Source organism: Coregonus lavaretus (assembly GCF_964263955.1).
Source record: "Coregonus lavaretus genome assembly, chromosome: 33".
NCBI lineage: Eukaryota > Metazoa > Chordata > Actinopteri > Salmoniformes > Salmonidae > Coregonus > Coregonus lavaretus.
In genome coordinates this window covers 15,702,612-15,718,566 of record NC_140020.1, presented here as the reverse complement: position 1 = coordinate 15,718,566, position 15,955 = coordinate 15,702,612, and the positions used below count along the sequence as shown (strand labels likewise).

The following is a 15,955-nucleotide window of genomic DNA, read 5'->3' as shown; positions in this document are numbered from 1 at the left end:
TCTTGAGCGAACAGTACAAAGTATAGACTGTTCTTCTTCACACACAACTGAACCCCGGGACCACCCATACGTAAAAATATATGCGTCTGCTAAATGGCATATTATTATTATTATTATAGTTCAGTAAAAGTGTGAAGTAATGATAACATATCTAGATAGGGGCCATCCACACCATCTGAGCGACACTATCAGTATTATTTATTTATTATTTATTATTTTAAACTGGAGGTCTTGCCATAGTGAACTTAGCTAGTGTCTGAAAGATCAAAGTATTGACTCATTATCTGCAAGCTGCCGCCAACTGGCTTTTAATGTTGTCCACTGCCCCTAGTGTTTTTATTGAACACAGTCATGTTAAAATTGACTGAAATGTTATGTAAAAATACACACAGTTAGACCTTAGTACCATAGAGGTCATATCTGTATGAATGTCGACATTAATTAGTCAAGCTGTGAAAATAGCAGGTGGTAGCATGCAGGGCTCTCGCTCTCGCTGTCTCTCTCTCGCTCTCTTTCTCTCTCTCTCTCTCTCTCTCCCTCTCCCTCGCTCTCTCTCCCTCGCTCCTTCTCCCTCTCTCCATTTCTCTCTCTCGCGCTCTCTCTCTTGATCGAGCGATTGATTGATTACCTTCTAATCAATAGGGAGCTAAACACCAGTCAATTCTGTGAATGAAATGCAATGATTCTCCCATGAACACACACTGAATGTACTCCTCTACTTCTGACATGTGTGATGGGCTCTCCCACTCCCCCTTTGGCATAGCTTTATTGGTTTAAGCCATTTTAACTGCCTTTCAAGCCCTTTTATATGCAGAACCTTGTTTGTGGACTCTGCAGTCTTGGGCCCGGGTCAAGTCAGTCACTGTATTTGGAGTTGTGTGAGCTCATGTGTTTGACCAGGGAGCAGAGAGAGCAGAAGCCTTTGATTTCCAATAGAGGGGGTTTGCTCTCTCACATTGCACTACAAACAGCCCCTGCTGGGGAACCAGGAAGCCAGGGTTGGGGACAATGTTATCACAAGGCCCATCTGAGTCCCTACTCTAACACACAAACACGCACACAGAGAGACTCCTGTAGCTAGTTAGTTTCTCAAAAGCAGGACTGACCATCTTCCAGTGACTTATGTCATGTGAACTCACACCGCACCGTTTGCGTGTCACCCACCATGCACCCTCCAGCCGAAGATACCTTCCTGTCGGCCATCATCAACTACACCAACAGCTCCACGGTGCACTTCAAGCTGTCCCCCACCTACGTGCTGTACATGACCTGTCGCTACGTCATGTCCAGCCACTACCGGCCCGACATCAGCCCCTCGGAACGCACCCACAAGGTCATAGCCATCGTCAACAAGATGGTGAGCATGATGGAAGGAGTCATCCAGGTGAGTGTCCATCCTGCTCCCTCGCTTGCTTTTTATCTGCTCTTTCTACTTAGGAGGACATTCAAGGTTTAAGGCCTGGGTTTGGAGCGGATGTGACCAGGTTATGTCCTCAGTCAGTTGTCTGAAAAAAGGAGACTCTGACAGAAAATACTGTTGTTATTTTTCTTTTGATTGGTTAATTTCACTTCCCTCTAGAGATACAGGTGACCCAGGACCGAAACCCCAAACACTATAGCTGACTAGGTAGTAATAGTAGTAGTAGTATTTTGTAAGATTTATCTTGGTTTATTCAACTAGGTAATTTCCACAGAATACTTTGTAGAGGCGCAAAGCCCATGTTATGTGTGTTTCTGTCTGTCCAGCGTCTCTGTGTCCCCCTACCTAAATGATTTAAACAAGGAATGGCCCTTTAAATGAATTCACTGGAACACACTGAACTACAGAATCATTGTGGTATTCCAAAAGCCTTCTCAGCCAACACAAAACCCAAATGCCATTTTGTATTAGTGTAGCAGTAATACCCTTCCTCTGGGACACCAACCCTGAGTTATGTGTGAAAACCTGGTAGTTTGACTGACTCCTCACAACACTCTAATATGGTGGGAGTTTAGACTTGTAGATTGTCAGGTCAGTCCTTATCGGATTCCTCATCCTGTCTCTATATACAACCTTAAAGACACTCTCAATTTACATACGGAGTGTAGTCTGTTAATAGATGATTATCTGTCTACACACTGACAATGTCTGACACACACACATACTGTGCGCGCACACACACACACACACACACACAGTCCAGGAGCATTAGGGAAATCTGTCTGCGTTGCTCTGTGTGAGTCTTTTAGAAATCTGGATTACAGTCATTAAATCCATTTAAAGGTGGATTTCATCCTGATGATTTTGGAAATCCAAGTCTTAAGCCTCTATGACGGACATTTGAAATGTAATCTGTGTTCCTTAAATAATAAAATCTGCGCATAAATGTCTCTGCCTCCTACAGGGAACATCATTTTGGGTACATTCAAAACTAGTTTCTGCCAGTAGAGTCTGTGCCTTCTCTTGCTATATTTAAATAAATAAACATTACCAATACAATACCAAAGAGGAGTTAATGTGTATTCCACGTGACCATTGTGTGAGTGCTGTGTTGTGTGTTGTGTTGACATGCCTGTGTGAATCTCTGTCCATGCCATGGCTTTTGTTGACAGTCTCTCTCTGTCCTGTGGGATGTCTGTCTGTTTGTTTCCACCCTCACCTCTCTGTGACAGGAGATTCCTGAAGCTGACCAGGTAGGACACCTAACACGTTGCTAGGGGAGAGAGCTCTCTCTCTCTCTCATCTCTCTCACTCAGTCTCTCCCTCTATCGGCTCAGTCAAGCTTCGCTTAGTCCTCCATGCTTCTTTTCTCCATAACAGAAACCAAAAACCCCTCAACAAACCAAACCGCCAAATAATCCCTTCTCCAACAGCTGGACTCTAAAACTCCAACATAATAACCCTCATTCAGCCTTCAACCTGGAACATGTGGTACTAAAAACAACCCCAACAAATCTCTGATTGTGGCAACATTTAATTAATGAATTGTCATTTCCATGTGACCTGCTGCTTCCCTGCACTTCAGTGTGGATGAGAGACAAACCCCAACGTTCTTTTGCCTTGGTTACATTTTTCCCTTTTACATGTTTTATTTTATGTCTGTGGTTTAACATTGTTCTTTTGGATGCGTTCTGTTCTGTGGCCGTTCTGAAAGGGGGGTGTTGTCGTTTCGTTGTGGGGATAGACGAGTGCGGAATACACAGGGACCAGTGCCGGCCGAGACAAGTTGGGCGGACCTTGTGTATCCCTTATTCTTTGTGTTAAGGGAACATTGACATTAGCTCATCACACAGACCAGACACTGGGCTCTAAAGCACGAACTGCCTGTTCACGGTTTACTCCTGTTTATCTCTGCTAAATGTTAGAGGTGTTCAAGAACAGCTTTACAGGGTAAAATGCATGTGGACTGAGCTGAATGTCCATCCCAGACCAATATTTGTTTGTATACTGGTTGATGTGGAATGCGGTCCCCGTGCGGATATACAGTAGCTGCTGCTAGAGGAAAGTAGATGGCATTTATATCAGGACATGCAGAGAACTGCTCCACACAGAGGCTAGCTAGAAAATAAAAGTTGAATTAAATTCCCTGTAGACACTGTTCTAGGGTCAGTTTTCCCCCTAAAATGGTTACGGTTAGGATTGGGGGAGGGTAAACTGATGTTAGATCTGTGCCTATTAGCTGTACAAGATGTCTATTCCCTCAACTGTAATATGCCAAAGAGCCTGTTAATCCAGTAGCCTACTCTGCACAGGGCCCTCCCTCCAAAACTGACCCTCTGGGAGAGGCTTTAACTGGGGGCCAGTGTCTGGTTCTGGGGGTCTGGGATTGGGGTTGGGTAGGGTGGCAGGGGTACGAGTCTATCCCTGGAGTGCTGCTACTGCTCATGGCTGTGAGACTGAGAGAGTCCGTCCGTCCGTCCGTCCGTGTCTGTCCATACCTCCTCTCTGACCCCCTGCTCACTTTCTCTGTCTGTCTGTCTGTCTGTCCTGCCCTGTGGTTGGTGTATTCCAGAAGCAGAAGAACATTGCGGGGGCCCTGGCCTTCTGGATGGCTAATGCCTCAGAGCTGCTCAACTTCATCAAGCAGGACAAGGACCTGTCGCGCATCACACTGGACGCCCAGGACGTGCTGGCACACCTCGTCCAGATGGCCTTCAAGTGAGTGCCCCGACTTCCTCCTTACGCTCTGGCCCCCTGTCTCTTTCCTAACCCCTGGTCCTCTCCTCTGTAGTTTGATGCTCCTCTGCATTCTTGGCCAGCCTCTTTTACTGCCCCTGCCCCTGTTTGTCCCCTTCTTTCCACTCCCCGTGGCCCCATCATTCCCCCTTCTTGTTCCTGTCCCCCTTCTGATCAAGTCTCTGCCCCCACTTTCTCATCCATGACCTGGAGGCAAGGCTTTACCTTATCCTGCTCCCAGCTGTGTTTGTGTGCTAGTCAAACACTATCCTGTCAGTCCTGTGTACGTCCTGTCTGCATGTACGCCATCAGGGCTAACTCAAACCACATGTGAGTAATGGTATAATTCGACAATTATTATACTAATTATAGATCCAAATGTGAAGTCCCCTGCCATTGCTGGCATTGATTCTCCTGAGTGAGAAAACTAAATATAGATGTCTGCTGCCCATGGAAAAAAGGCCCTTGTTCACAATGTCCTAGCTAGTGCTTAGCAGTCCGTGCTAACTTCTGGCTGAGCTTCCCCGTGAGCTGTGTTTAACTAGCATTTCATCAATGTCACAATGTTATAGCGACTGTTGCAATAAAAGTAGCTGAGGGACAGGGAGTTAAGCAAGATAATTGTCTTGCTTCAGCTCGGCCCATGTAAGGATCTGGAGAAAGTAAATCTAGCCCTTGTCCGTACTGTATTTGTGGAGTCGTTGTGTGGATGCAGGAGCAGGAAGGGGAGCTGTGAATGTGTGGAATGTCTGGGGCCTGGCTTGTGTTGGCCAGGCTGGAGCAGGGCTGGATGGGCCTGGGGAGAGGGGAGAGGTCCCAGTAAAAACAGTGGTTTCAGACTGAGTCTCCACGGCTCTCGCAGTCCCCTGTTCCTTCTGTTCTGCTTGCTGCTCCCTGGAATGGCTAGCTGAAACAACTGGTGCTTTGTCTCCCCGGAGCAGAGCGCCGGCGAGGCCAGACCACTGTTTTATTGTGGGATTCCAGAGGAAGTCCCCTTAGGGTCGCAGAGCAGTGGAACTGTGTGTGTTTCTGCATTCTTCTGCATGCATGTCTGTCTTTGTGTTTGTGTGTTGCTCTCAGGACAAGTTTTGTTTTCAGGACAGGTGTTGCTCTCAGAGCAAGGGAACTTGTGTGGTTGGCTTTATGTAGGTGGACGTATATGCATTGTATGTGTCTTTGTTAATCAATATCTTTGTGGACCGTACAGAACCAATGTGTTGTGGTGTTGTCTCAGGTACCTGGTCCAGTGTCTGCAGTCTGACCTGAGTAACTACATGCCTGCCTTCCTGGACGACCCAGAGGAACAGAACCCTCAAAGGCCCAAAATAGGTGACTCACCTCTGTTCATACACGTTCTGACACTCTTACTGTATATATTACACTCATCCAGTCCACAGTGGGGGGGGGGGGGATACTGTTACATTTGAATTTCCATTCACAGCTACACGGTATGTCACTCAGCTTGTTTAAAAAAAAAAGTGAGCCCTCTAGTGGGGACATACTGTAAATAAATCAACTGAAACCTTGGTGGACTGGAAATTCACTAAGTACTCCAGCAGTAGTGGAAATGTAAAAAGGCACTCCTCCTTCCCCTCTTCCTCATCCTCCATCTCTCTCTCCCCTCATAGAGGACGTTTTGCACACCCTGACGGGCGCCATGTCGCTGCTGCGTCGTTGCCGTGTCAACGCGGCGCTGACCATCCAGCTGTTCTCCCAGCTCTTTCACTTCATCAACATGTGGCTGTTCAACAAGCTGGTGATGGAGGCCGACTCTGGACTGTGTTCACACTACTGGGGCGCCATCCTCCGCCAGCAGCTCAGCCACATCGAGGCCTGGGCAGAGAAACAGGGCCTGGAGCTGGCCGCCGACTGCCACCTCAGCCGCATCGTCCAGGTAGGATCCACCTATCTTTGTCCAGGATGGCACACCTGTTAGCTACCTACTGTTTTCAATACAATAACTTATTTTAGGCAGGGCAGGCTCTTCCACCTCAAAATTATGGTTTCTATTGAAAGCATGTGTCAACAGCTCTGGGTGAAGCTTTAGGAGCCGTTGTGCCTAAGGAAAGTTGTAGGGGAAGGAATTCAGTGTGGACCACAGGTCACTGTAAATCAAGTCCTTCTCTGTCATTAATAGTACTCTGTTCTGTTGTTCCTCCCCAGGCTACGACTCTCCTCACCATGGACAAGTACTCTATGCAGGATGTGCAGAACATCAACAACACCTGCTTCAAGCTCAACTCCCTACAGCTCAACGCCCTCATGACCAACTACCACTGTGCTCCCGATGAGCCTTACATCCCCCCAGTAAGACATGACTACAAACTCCTCTATTCACATACACACTGGTCTCTTCACATACACACTGGTCTCTTCACATACACACTGGTCTCTTCACATACACACTGGTCTCTTCACATACACACTGGTCTCTTCACATACACACTGGTCTCTTCACATACAAACTCCTCTATTCACATACACACTGGTCTCTTCACATACACACTGGTCTCTTCACATACACACTGGTCTCTTCACATACACACTGGTCTCTTCACATACACACTGGTCTCTTCACATACACACTGGTCTCTTCACATACACACTGGTCTCTTCACATACACACTGGTCTCTTCACATACACACTGGTCTCTTCACATACACACTGGTCTCTTCACATACACACTGGTCTCTTCACATACACACTGGTCTCTTCACATACACACTGAGCCATTTACATACACACTGAGCTATTTACAGTGCCTTCGGAAAGTATTCAGACCCCTTGACTTTTTCCACATTTTGTTACGTTACAGCCTTGTTCTAAAATTGATTTTTTTTTAAATATATCCTCAGCAATCTACACACAATATCCCATATTTTTATTTTTTTAATAAACGTATTTACATAAGTTTTCAGACCCTTTGCTATGAGACTCGAAATTGAGCATAGGTGCATCCTGTTTCCATTGATCATCGTTGAGATGTTTCTACAACTTGATTGGAGTCCATTGGAGGTAAATTAAATTGATTGGACATGATTTAGAAAGGCACTCACCTGTCGATATAAGGTCCCACAATTGACAGTGCATGTCAGAGCAAAACCAAGCCGTGAGGTCGAAGGAATTGTCCGTAGAGCTCCGAGACAGGATTGTGTCGAGGCACAGATCTGGGGAAGGGTACCCAAACATTTCTGCAGCACTCAATGTCCCCAAGAACACAGTGGCCTCCATCATTCTTAAATGGAATAAGTTTGGAACCACCAAGAGTCTTCCTAGAGCTGGCCGCCCGGCCAAACTGAGCAATCGGGGGAGAAGGACCTTGGTCAGGGGGGTGACCAAGAACCTGATGGTCACTCTGACAGAGCTCTAGAGTTCCTCTGTGGAGATGGGAGAACCTTCCAGAAGGACAACCATCTCTGCAGCACTCCACCAATCAGGCCTTTATGGTAGAGTGGCCAGACAGAAGCCTCTCCTCAGTAAAACGCACATGACAGCCCGCTTGGAGTTTGCCAAAAGGCACCTAAAGGACTCTGATCATGAGAAACAAGATTCTCTGGTCTGATGAACCTAAGATTGAACTCTTTGGCCTGAATGCCAAGCGTCACGTCTGGAGGAAACCTGGCACCATCCCTACAGTGAAGCATGGTGGTGGCAGCATCATGCTGTGGGGATGTTTTTCAGCAGCAGGGACTGGGAGACTAGTCAGGATCGAGGCAAAGATGAACGGAGCAAAGTACAGAGAGATCCTTGATGAAAACCTGCTCCAGAGCGCTCAGGACCTCGGACTGGGGCGAAGGTTCACCTTCCAACAGGACTAAGACCCTAAGCACACAGCCAAGACCACGCAGGAGTGGCTTCGGGACAAGTCTCTGAATGTCCTTGAGTGGCCCAGCCAGAGCTCGGACTTGAACCCGATCTAACATCCCTGGAGAGACCTAAAAATAGCTGTGCAGCAACGCTCCCCATCCAACCTGACAGAGCTTGAGAGGATCTGCAGAGAAGAATGGGAGAAACTCCCCAATTATAGGTGTGCCAAGCTTGTAGCGTCATATCCAAGAAGACTCGAGGCTGTAATCGCTGCCAAAGGTGCTTCAACAAAGTACTGAGTAAAGTACTTCAAAACTTATTCAATTAAACTTGTTCAATTTAAATTACTATATAAAAGTATTGCTACCAATAGAATGTTATTTATATGGGGGATACAATCTTCCCAGCTCTGCAGATTTAGCTCGAAGTTACAGAATCATTAGATCATTTGTTTTGGTACTGTCCATTTGTAGCTTGTTTTTGGACACAGGTCCAGGAATGGCTAAAGGATTGCAATATTTACCTGGAGCTAACCCCGCAGCCACTGGGTGATCTGAAAAGTCATAGTCAATCGATCAAAAATATAATAATACTTTTAACAAAAATATTTATTTTCAATTTACACTCTGTAGAAACAATGAGAAAAGAAAGGTTCAGAATTTTTGTGGAACATCACAGTACAGTTGAAAAATATATGGCAAATAGAAATCCAATATGGATGGTGTTAAGAGATAGATGGGTGGTGTTGAATGGAGGTCAAGGATGGGACTAATAACAACTAATAACAACAAGATAACTAATAAAGTAAGCATACTGTGTCCATAATAACTATATAGGTTATAGGTTGAGAGCTTTTGTGAAAGAGCACAGTTAGAAAGATATGGCATATAGAAGCAAACCGGATGGACATCATGAAAATGATTGGAAAGGTTGAGGGTAGAGGAAGTTCAGGAGTAAAAACAAACAAAGTATAATTATTGTAAAATTGACTGTGTCCATAAAATGTATATAGTATGTATAAGCTGGAAGTAGAGGCCTAAGCATTGTTGTTCACTAGTTTACTCCAATTGGGGAAGGGGTGGTGGGGTTGGAAAGTAATAAAGGGAAAAAAAAAATTTTTTAAAGGATATGTGTATGTATGTATATGTGTATGTACAGTTGAAGTCGGAAGTTTACATACACTTAGGTTGGAGTCATTAAAACTTGTTTTTCAACCACTCAACACATTTATTGTTAACAAACTATAGTTTTGGCAAATGGGTTAGGACATCTACTTTGTGCATGACACAAGTAATTTATCCAACAATTGTTTGCAGACAGATTATTTCACTTATAATTCACTGTATCACAATTCCAGTGGGTCAGAAGTTTACATACACTAAGTTGACTGTGCCTTTAAACAGCTTGGAAAATTCCAGAAAATGATGTCATGGCTTTAGAAGCGTCTGATAGGCTAATTGACATCATTTGAGTCAATTGGAGGTGTACCTGTGGATGTATTTCAAGGCCTACCTTCAAACTCAGTGCCTCTTTGATTGACATCATGGGAAAATGAAAAATAAATCAGCCAAGACCTCAGAAAAGAAATTGTAGACCTCCACAAGTCTCGTTCATCCTTGGGAGCAATTTCCAAACGCCTGAAGGTACCACGTTCATCTGTACAAACAATAGTACGCAAGTATAAACACCATGGGACCACGCAGCCGTCATACCGCTCAGGAAGGAGACGCGTTCTGTCTCCTAGAGATGAACGTACTTTGGTGCGAAAAGTGCAAATCAATCCCAGAACAACAGCAAAGGACCTTGTGAAGATGCTGGAGGAAACGTGTACAAAAATATCTATATCCACAGTAAAACAAGTCCTATATCGACATAACCTGAAAGGCCGCTCAGCAAGGAAGAAGCCACTGCTACAAAACCGCCATAAAAAGCCAGATTACGGTTTGCAACTGCACATGTGGACAAAGATCTTACTTTTTGAAGAAATGTCCTCTGGCCTGAAGAAACAAAAATAGAACTGTTTGGCCATAATGACCATCGTTATGTTTGGAGGAAAAAGGGGGAGCTTGCAAGCCGAAGAACACCATCCCAACCGTGAAGCACGGGGGTGGCAGCATCATGCTGTGGGGGTGATTTGCTGCAGGAGGGACTGGTGCACTTCACAAAATAGATGGCATCATGAGGAAGGAAAATGATGTGGCTATATTGAAGCGACATCAGTCAGGAAGTTAAAGCTTGGTCGCAAATGGGTCTTCCAAATAGACAATGACCCCAAGTATACTTCCAGAGTTGTGGCAAAATGGCTTAAGGACAACAAAGTCAAGGTATTGGAGTGGCCATCACAAAGCCCTGACCTCAATCCTATAGAACACCAGCTCTGTCAGGAGGAATGGGCCAAAATTCACCCAACTTATTGTGGGAAGCTTGTGGAAGGCTACCCGAAACATTTGACCCAAGTTAAACAATTTAAAGGCAATGCTACCAAATACTAATTGAGTGTACACTGAGGGAAAAAAGTATTTGATCCCCTGCTGATTTTGTACGTTTGCCCACTGACAAAGACATGATCAGTCTATAATTTTAATGGTAGGTTTATTTGAACAGTGAGAGACAGAATAACAACAAAAAAATCCAGAAAAATGCATGTCAAAAATGTTATAAATTGATTTGCATTTTAATGAGGGAAATAAGTATTTGACCCCTCTGGAAAACATGACTTAGTACTTGGTGGCAAAACCCATGTTGGCAATCACAGAGGTCAGATGTTTCTTGTAGTTGGCCACCAGGTTTGCACACATCTCAGGAGGGATTTTGTCCCACTCCTCTTTGCAGATCTTCTCCAAGTCATTAAGGTTTCGAGGCTGACGTTTGGCAACTCGAACCTTCAGCTCCCTCCACAGATTTTTATGGGATTAAGGTCTGGAGACTGGCTAGGCCACTCCAGGACCTTAATGTGCTTCTTCTTGAGCCACTCCTTTTTTGCCTTGGCTGTGTGTTTTGGGTCATTGTCATGCTGGAATACCCATTCACGACCCATTTTCAATGCCCTGGCTGAGGGAAGGAGGTTCTCACCCAAGATTTGACGGTACATGGCGCCGTCCATCGTCTCTTTGATGCGGTGAAGTTGTCCTGTCCCCTTAGCAGAAAAACACCCCCAAATCATAATGTTTCCACCTCCATGTTTGACGGTGGGGATGGTGTTCTTGGGGTCATAGGCAGCATTCCTCCTCCAAACACGGCGAGTTGAGTTGATGCCAATGAGCTCCATTTTGGTCTCATCTGACCACAACACTTTCACCCAGTTCTCCTCTGAATCATTCAGATGTTCATTGGCAAACTTCAGACGGGCCTGTATATGTGCTTTCTTGAGCAGGGGGACCTAGCGGGCGCTGCAAGATTTCAGTCCTTCACGGCGTAGTGTGTTACCAATTGTTTTCTTGGTGACTATGGTCCCAGCTGCCTTGAGATCATTGACAAGATCCTCCTGTGTAGTTCTGGGCTGATTCCTCACCGTTCTCATAATCATTGCAACTCCACGAGGTGAGATCTTGCATGGAGCCCCAGGCCGAGGGAGATTGACAGTTATTTTGTGTTTCTTCCATTTGCGAATGATCGCACCAACTGTTGTCACCTTCTCTCCAAGCTGCTTGGCGATGGTCTTGTAGCCCATTCCAGCCTTGTGTAGGTCTACAATCTTGTCCCTGACATCCTTGGAGAGCTCTTTGGTCTTGGCCATGGTGGAGAGTTTGGAATCTGATTGATTGATTTGCTTCTGTGGACAGGTGTCTTTTATAAAGGTAACAAGCTGAGATTAGGAGCACTCCCTTTAAGTGTGCTCCTAATCTCAGCTCGTTACCTGTATAAAAGACACCTGGGAGCCAGAAATCTTTCTGATTGAGAGGGGGTCAAATACTTATTTCCCTCATTAAAATGCAAATAAATTTAACATTTTTGACATGTGTTCTTCTTGATTTTGTTGTTGTTGTTCTGTCTCACTGTTCAAATAAACCTACCATTAAAATTATAGACTGATCATTTCTTTGTCAGTGGGCAAACGTACAAAATCAGCTGGGGATCAAATACTTTTTTCCCTCACTGTATGTAAACTTCTGACCCACTGGGAATGTGATGAAAGAAATAAAAGCTGAAATATATCATTCTCTCTGCTATTATTCTGACATTTCACATTCTTAAAATTAAGTGGTGATCCTAACTGACCTAAAACAGGGAATTTTTACTAGGATTAAATGTCAGGAATTGTGAAAAACTGAGTTTAAATGTATTTGGCTAAGGTGTATGTAAACTTCCGACTTCAACTGTATATGCAAATGTGATATTTCAGTTTTTGCTTTGTCATAATGGGGTAGTGTGTGTAGATTGATGGAAAAAAACAATTTATCAATTTTAGAATAAGGCTGTAACCTATCAAAATGTGGAAAAAGATCAAGGGGTCTGAACACTTTCTGAAGGCACTGAACCATTTACATACACACTGATCTGTTTACACGCTAGAGTTACAATGAATGACTCTGAAGTGGAGAAATAGGAGTTTGCTGTTTGTAGCATTGCTTAACACAAGTCTCCTCCCATAGTTGTAATGCGTTGGAGTTTGTCCTGTTATTTTTGGAGAAACATTAGCTAATCTCACTACTTGACTGATCTTCCTAGCTCCCTTTTCCAGTCAAGGTTGCTGTTTCTACTTGGTGGAATATTGAAGAAACAGTCGAAGGACTATTACACATATCCCTCTCCTCTGATGCAACTAAACCCTCATTGGTTAATCTGGTGTTTCTCCCTATAGGAGCTCATAGACCACGTGGTTGCCGTGGCAGAGAACACGGCAGATGAGCTGGCCCGTAGCGACGGCCGAGAGGTCCAGCTGGAGGAGGACCCTGACCTGCAGCTGCCCTTCCTACTGCCCGAGGACGGCTACTCTTGCGACGTCGTGCGGAACATTCCCAACGGATTCCAGGAGTTCCTGGACCCCCTTTGTCAGAGAGGTACTTGTGTGGAGGAGAAAATAAAATACATTCTTGAGTTCTATTCCGGAATGTCACATCAGTTGTGTTCTGTCCAAACCTAAAGTTGTGAACCAGTCAGAGGCTGAGCTGGCCCGTGTTTGTTCTGTTGACGCGTAGGCAGTGGAATGTAGTAGCTATGTAAGAGGAGACTGGAGAGCAGTTTGCTCCTGTCCTTATCACAGTGTGTTAGAGAGAGATTCCAAGAGTTGTTCCTGCTGCCGTGTCACTGTAGTCTCAGATCTGTACTAAGTAGAAGAAGAAGATAACTGCGATTTCCTCGTGTCTTGTGCAGGATTCTGTCGGCTAACCCCTCACCCTCACTCCCCTGGGACCTGGACCATCCACTTTGAAGGAGTCAACTGCGACAGCCACTTCTCTGCAGACAACTCAGACCTGGTAGGTGTCCCTCCGGCCATTACAACTGTAGGACTATGCAGGACAAAGACCATTACATTGAGCTGCATGGTCATGCAGAATAGTGCTACTCATGACGCAGACTGTCCTTGTACGTTAGCCACCATAGTACTAACTAAGTAACTGAGAAGCGCAGAGGAATGAATAGGCTGCTACTTTTAGCTGTTTATAACACTTGAATATATTGCAATTACTAATCTTCTATGTTTGTGACTGAATGTTTTGGCATGGCTTGTTTCCAATGATCGTATGGAAAACGTTAATGTCCCATGCTACAGTCATGCAAATACCGTTCTGCCCTACTCTACTTAACACTAACAGACCTCCCCCAACACACACACACACACACACACACACACATTCCCTCCTGCTCAATTTCAATCAACACCAATTACACCACAGAGGCCAATAAGTGCCCAGAGAGCTCTTGAACAGCAGTAAATTATACCCTTCTCACCCTAATCACACCAAAAAAACGAAATTGCACTGCTTCCTGTATAAATGGCCTGTTTTTCCAGGGAGAGGGAGGGAGGGAGGGAGGGAGGGGAGGAGAGCGTCCAAACCGTTTAAGCACCGCTGAGGTTTTGATTAATGGCCTCTTGGTCGTGTGCCAGGCGGTGCGACCCCGTCACCCCGCCTCATGTTACCACAGCCTTGCTCCAGAATCACTACTGTAGTGTTCCCCTGTTAGCAGCCGTTACAGGGTTAATCAGACACACAGAGATAGACAGGGTATCCCTGAGGAGAAGAACAATTGAGTAGGTTTCCCTGATCACTAGTCCAGACAGGAGGTGTTACTGTAGCTAGCCTAGTGCAGTCAGACCTTTTAGGAGAGCGGATGTGATCCTAAAACTGTGGAAACTCCACTTTTTCTCTCGGGAGAATATGCTCTCATTGGCATGTGTTGTTTAAGTTAAAAGAGTTAGTCTCTTACTGCAGAATTTCTATTGTAGCCAGCTGAACCCTACATCACCATTGCCCTGCCCTCTAGTACGTGGTGAAATCACTCGAATGGCATTCAGAAAGACTTGTTCTACACCACATCACACGATGAGAAATGCCACCAGAGCCCTGTTACTTAATGTGGCTTTGTATGCACTCTCTGTCTGAACTATGTGGCTGTACAGCATAGCTCGGCAGATGAGCAAAGAGTTGTTTGTGTCTTTGGGGCTGTTGAGTCTCAATGTGTTCAGTGCCATAGGGAGGAGAGGCCGTCTGTGTGGAAAGCCTTCCCGCTCCCTCTTTCTCTGTCTCCCTCTCCCCACCCTGCTCCCAGGCAGCCCTCCTTTTAAATGAGCCCATTGAGATCCTCTGGAGCCAAGCGCATGTGGCTTTCATTCTTGACTCTTCTCCAGCCCCCGCCGTTTCTCACTGCGGTCACCCCAACCCAGCCTCTCTCTCTGTATGACGACCCTGCTCTGCTCTGTGTCTATCCCCCTGCTCCCTCCGCCAGCGCCTCATTCTGCCAGAGAAATGTCCCAGAGAGAGCTCCCAGCTCTGAAAGCCCTCTAGAAGCCTGATAGACCTGCTCGCCGGATCCCACCATTGACACCAACTGCACTCTAGCTACTCCAGTTGATTTTTCCTAAGCTAACGCTGCTGTCTCCTCTCGTTGCAGCAAATGCGGAAGGAACCGGAAGTTGTGACGGTCACCCTGAAGAAGCACAATGGCATGGGCCTCAGCATTGTGGCTGCCAAGGTAAGACATTTTTCAATCCTATCATTTTATTATTGATAAGGTTTTTGTCGATACCCACTAGTGCTCCTGGAAAAGGTTTGTGACTTCCTGGCTGGAAGGGAAATGCAATGTGAGTGATGAGAAATACAGAGATTCAATAAAGAAATAACCCAGAAACATTGACTGACATTTGTTGCGTCCATGCTTGAGCAGACTTGATGACTACTGCCTGGTGAACACATATAAATTATCCTAAATAAGCCCTTCTCTCAACCGTTGTCAAGACCCTGCCTGAAGGCACCTCAAGGTTTTTGAATGTGTCCTCATTTTCAGTGCAACAACGTTGCCAGTGGAACATGCTGTTTCTAGCAGTGTCGGTGTGGATGGATGTAAGAACCTTAGGTTGTACTGGGTTCTCCTCTGGGTTTGTTTACTACATTACTCTGCTGTAACCCCGGATAATGATGGGATGCAAGGAGAGATGTGTGTGTGTGTATATAAAAGCGACTGTCATGTTTCAGCTGCCACCGTCATAGCCCAGGTCTAACCCGGGTTGGTCTGTGTGAGTGTGTGTCTGGGGGCTTCCGCCGTATGTCCACCAGATGCGCATACGTTTTGCCGTATGTTGTTTTTGCTGGCTGTCTAGTCCGCAGTAGGTGTAGGTGGTGGGTAGAGGAGGGGGAGGGAAAAGGAGGAGGTGGTGGGTAGAGGAGGGGGAGGGAAAAGGAGGAGGTGGGTAGAGGAGGGGGAGGGAAAAGGAGGAGGTGGTGGATAGAGGGGGAGGGAAAAGGAGGAGGTGGTGGGTAGAGGAGGGGGAGGGAAAAGGAGGAGGTGGGTAGAGGAGGGGGAGGGAAAAGGAGGAGGTGGTGGATAGAGGG

At 45.7% G+C, this 15,955-nt stretch overlaps 1 protein-coding gene across 1 annotated transcript in view; it reads left to right on the top strand.

Moving 5' to 3' along the window:
* Positions 1-15,955, top strand: part of LOC311108517 (afadin-like) — a 119,497-nt gene that overhangs the window by 79,529 nt on the left and 24,013 nt on the right. Inside the window, 9 exon segments of the mRNA XM_084151163.1 lie at positions 1,179-1,384; positions 2,653-2,673; positions 3,993-4,138; positions 5,391-5,485; positions 5,785-6,050; positions 6,320-6,463; positions 12,766-12,964; positions 13,278-13,381; positions 15,018-15,098. Coding sequence (XP_084007289.1) covers positions 1,179-1,384; positions 2,653-2,673; positions 3,993-4,138; positions 5,391-5,485; positions 5,785-6,050; positions 6,320-6,463; positions 12,766-12,964; positions 13,278-13,381; positions 15,018-15,098 — 1,262 coding nt within the window.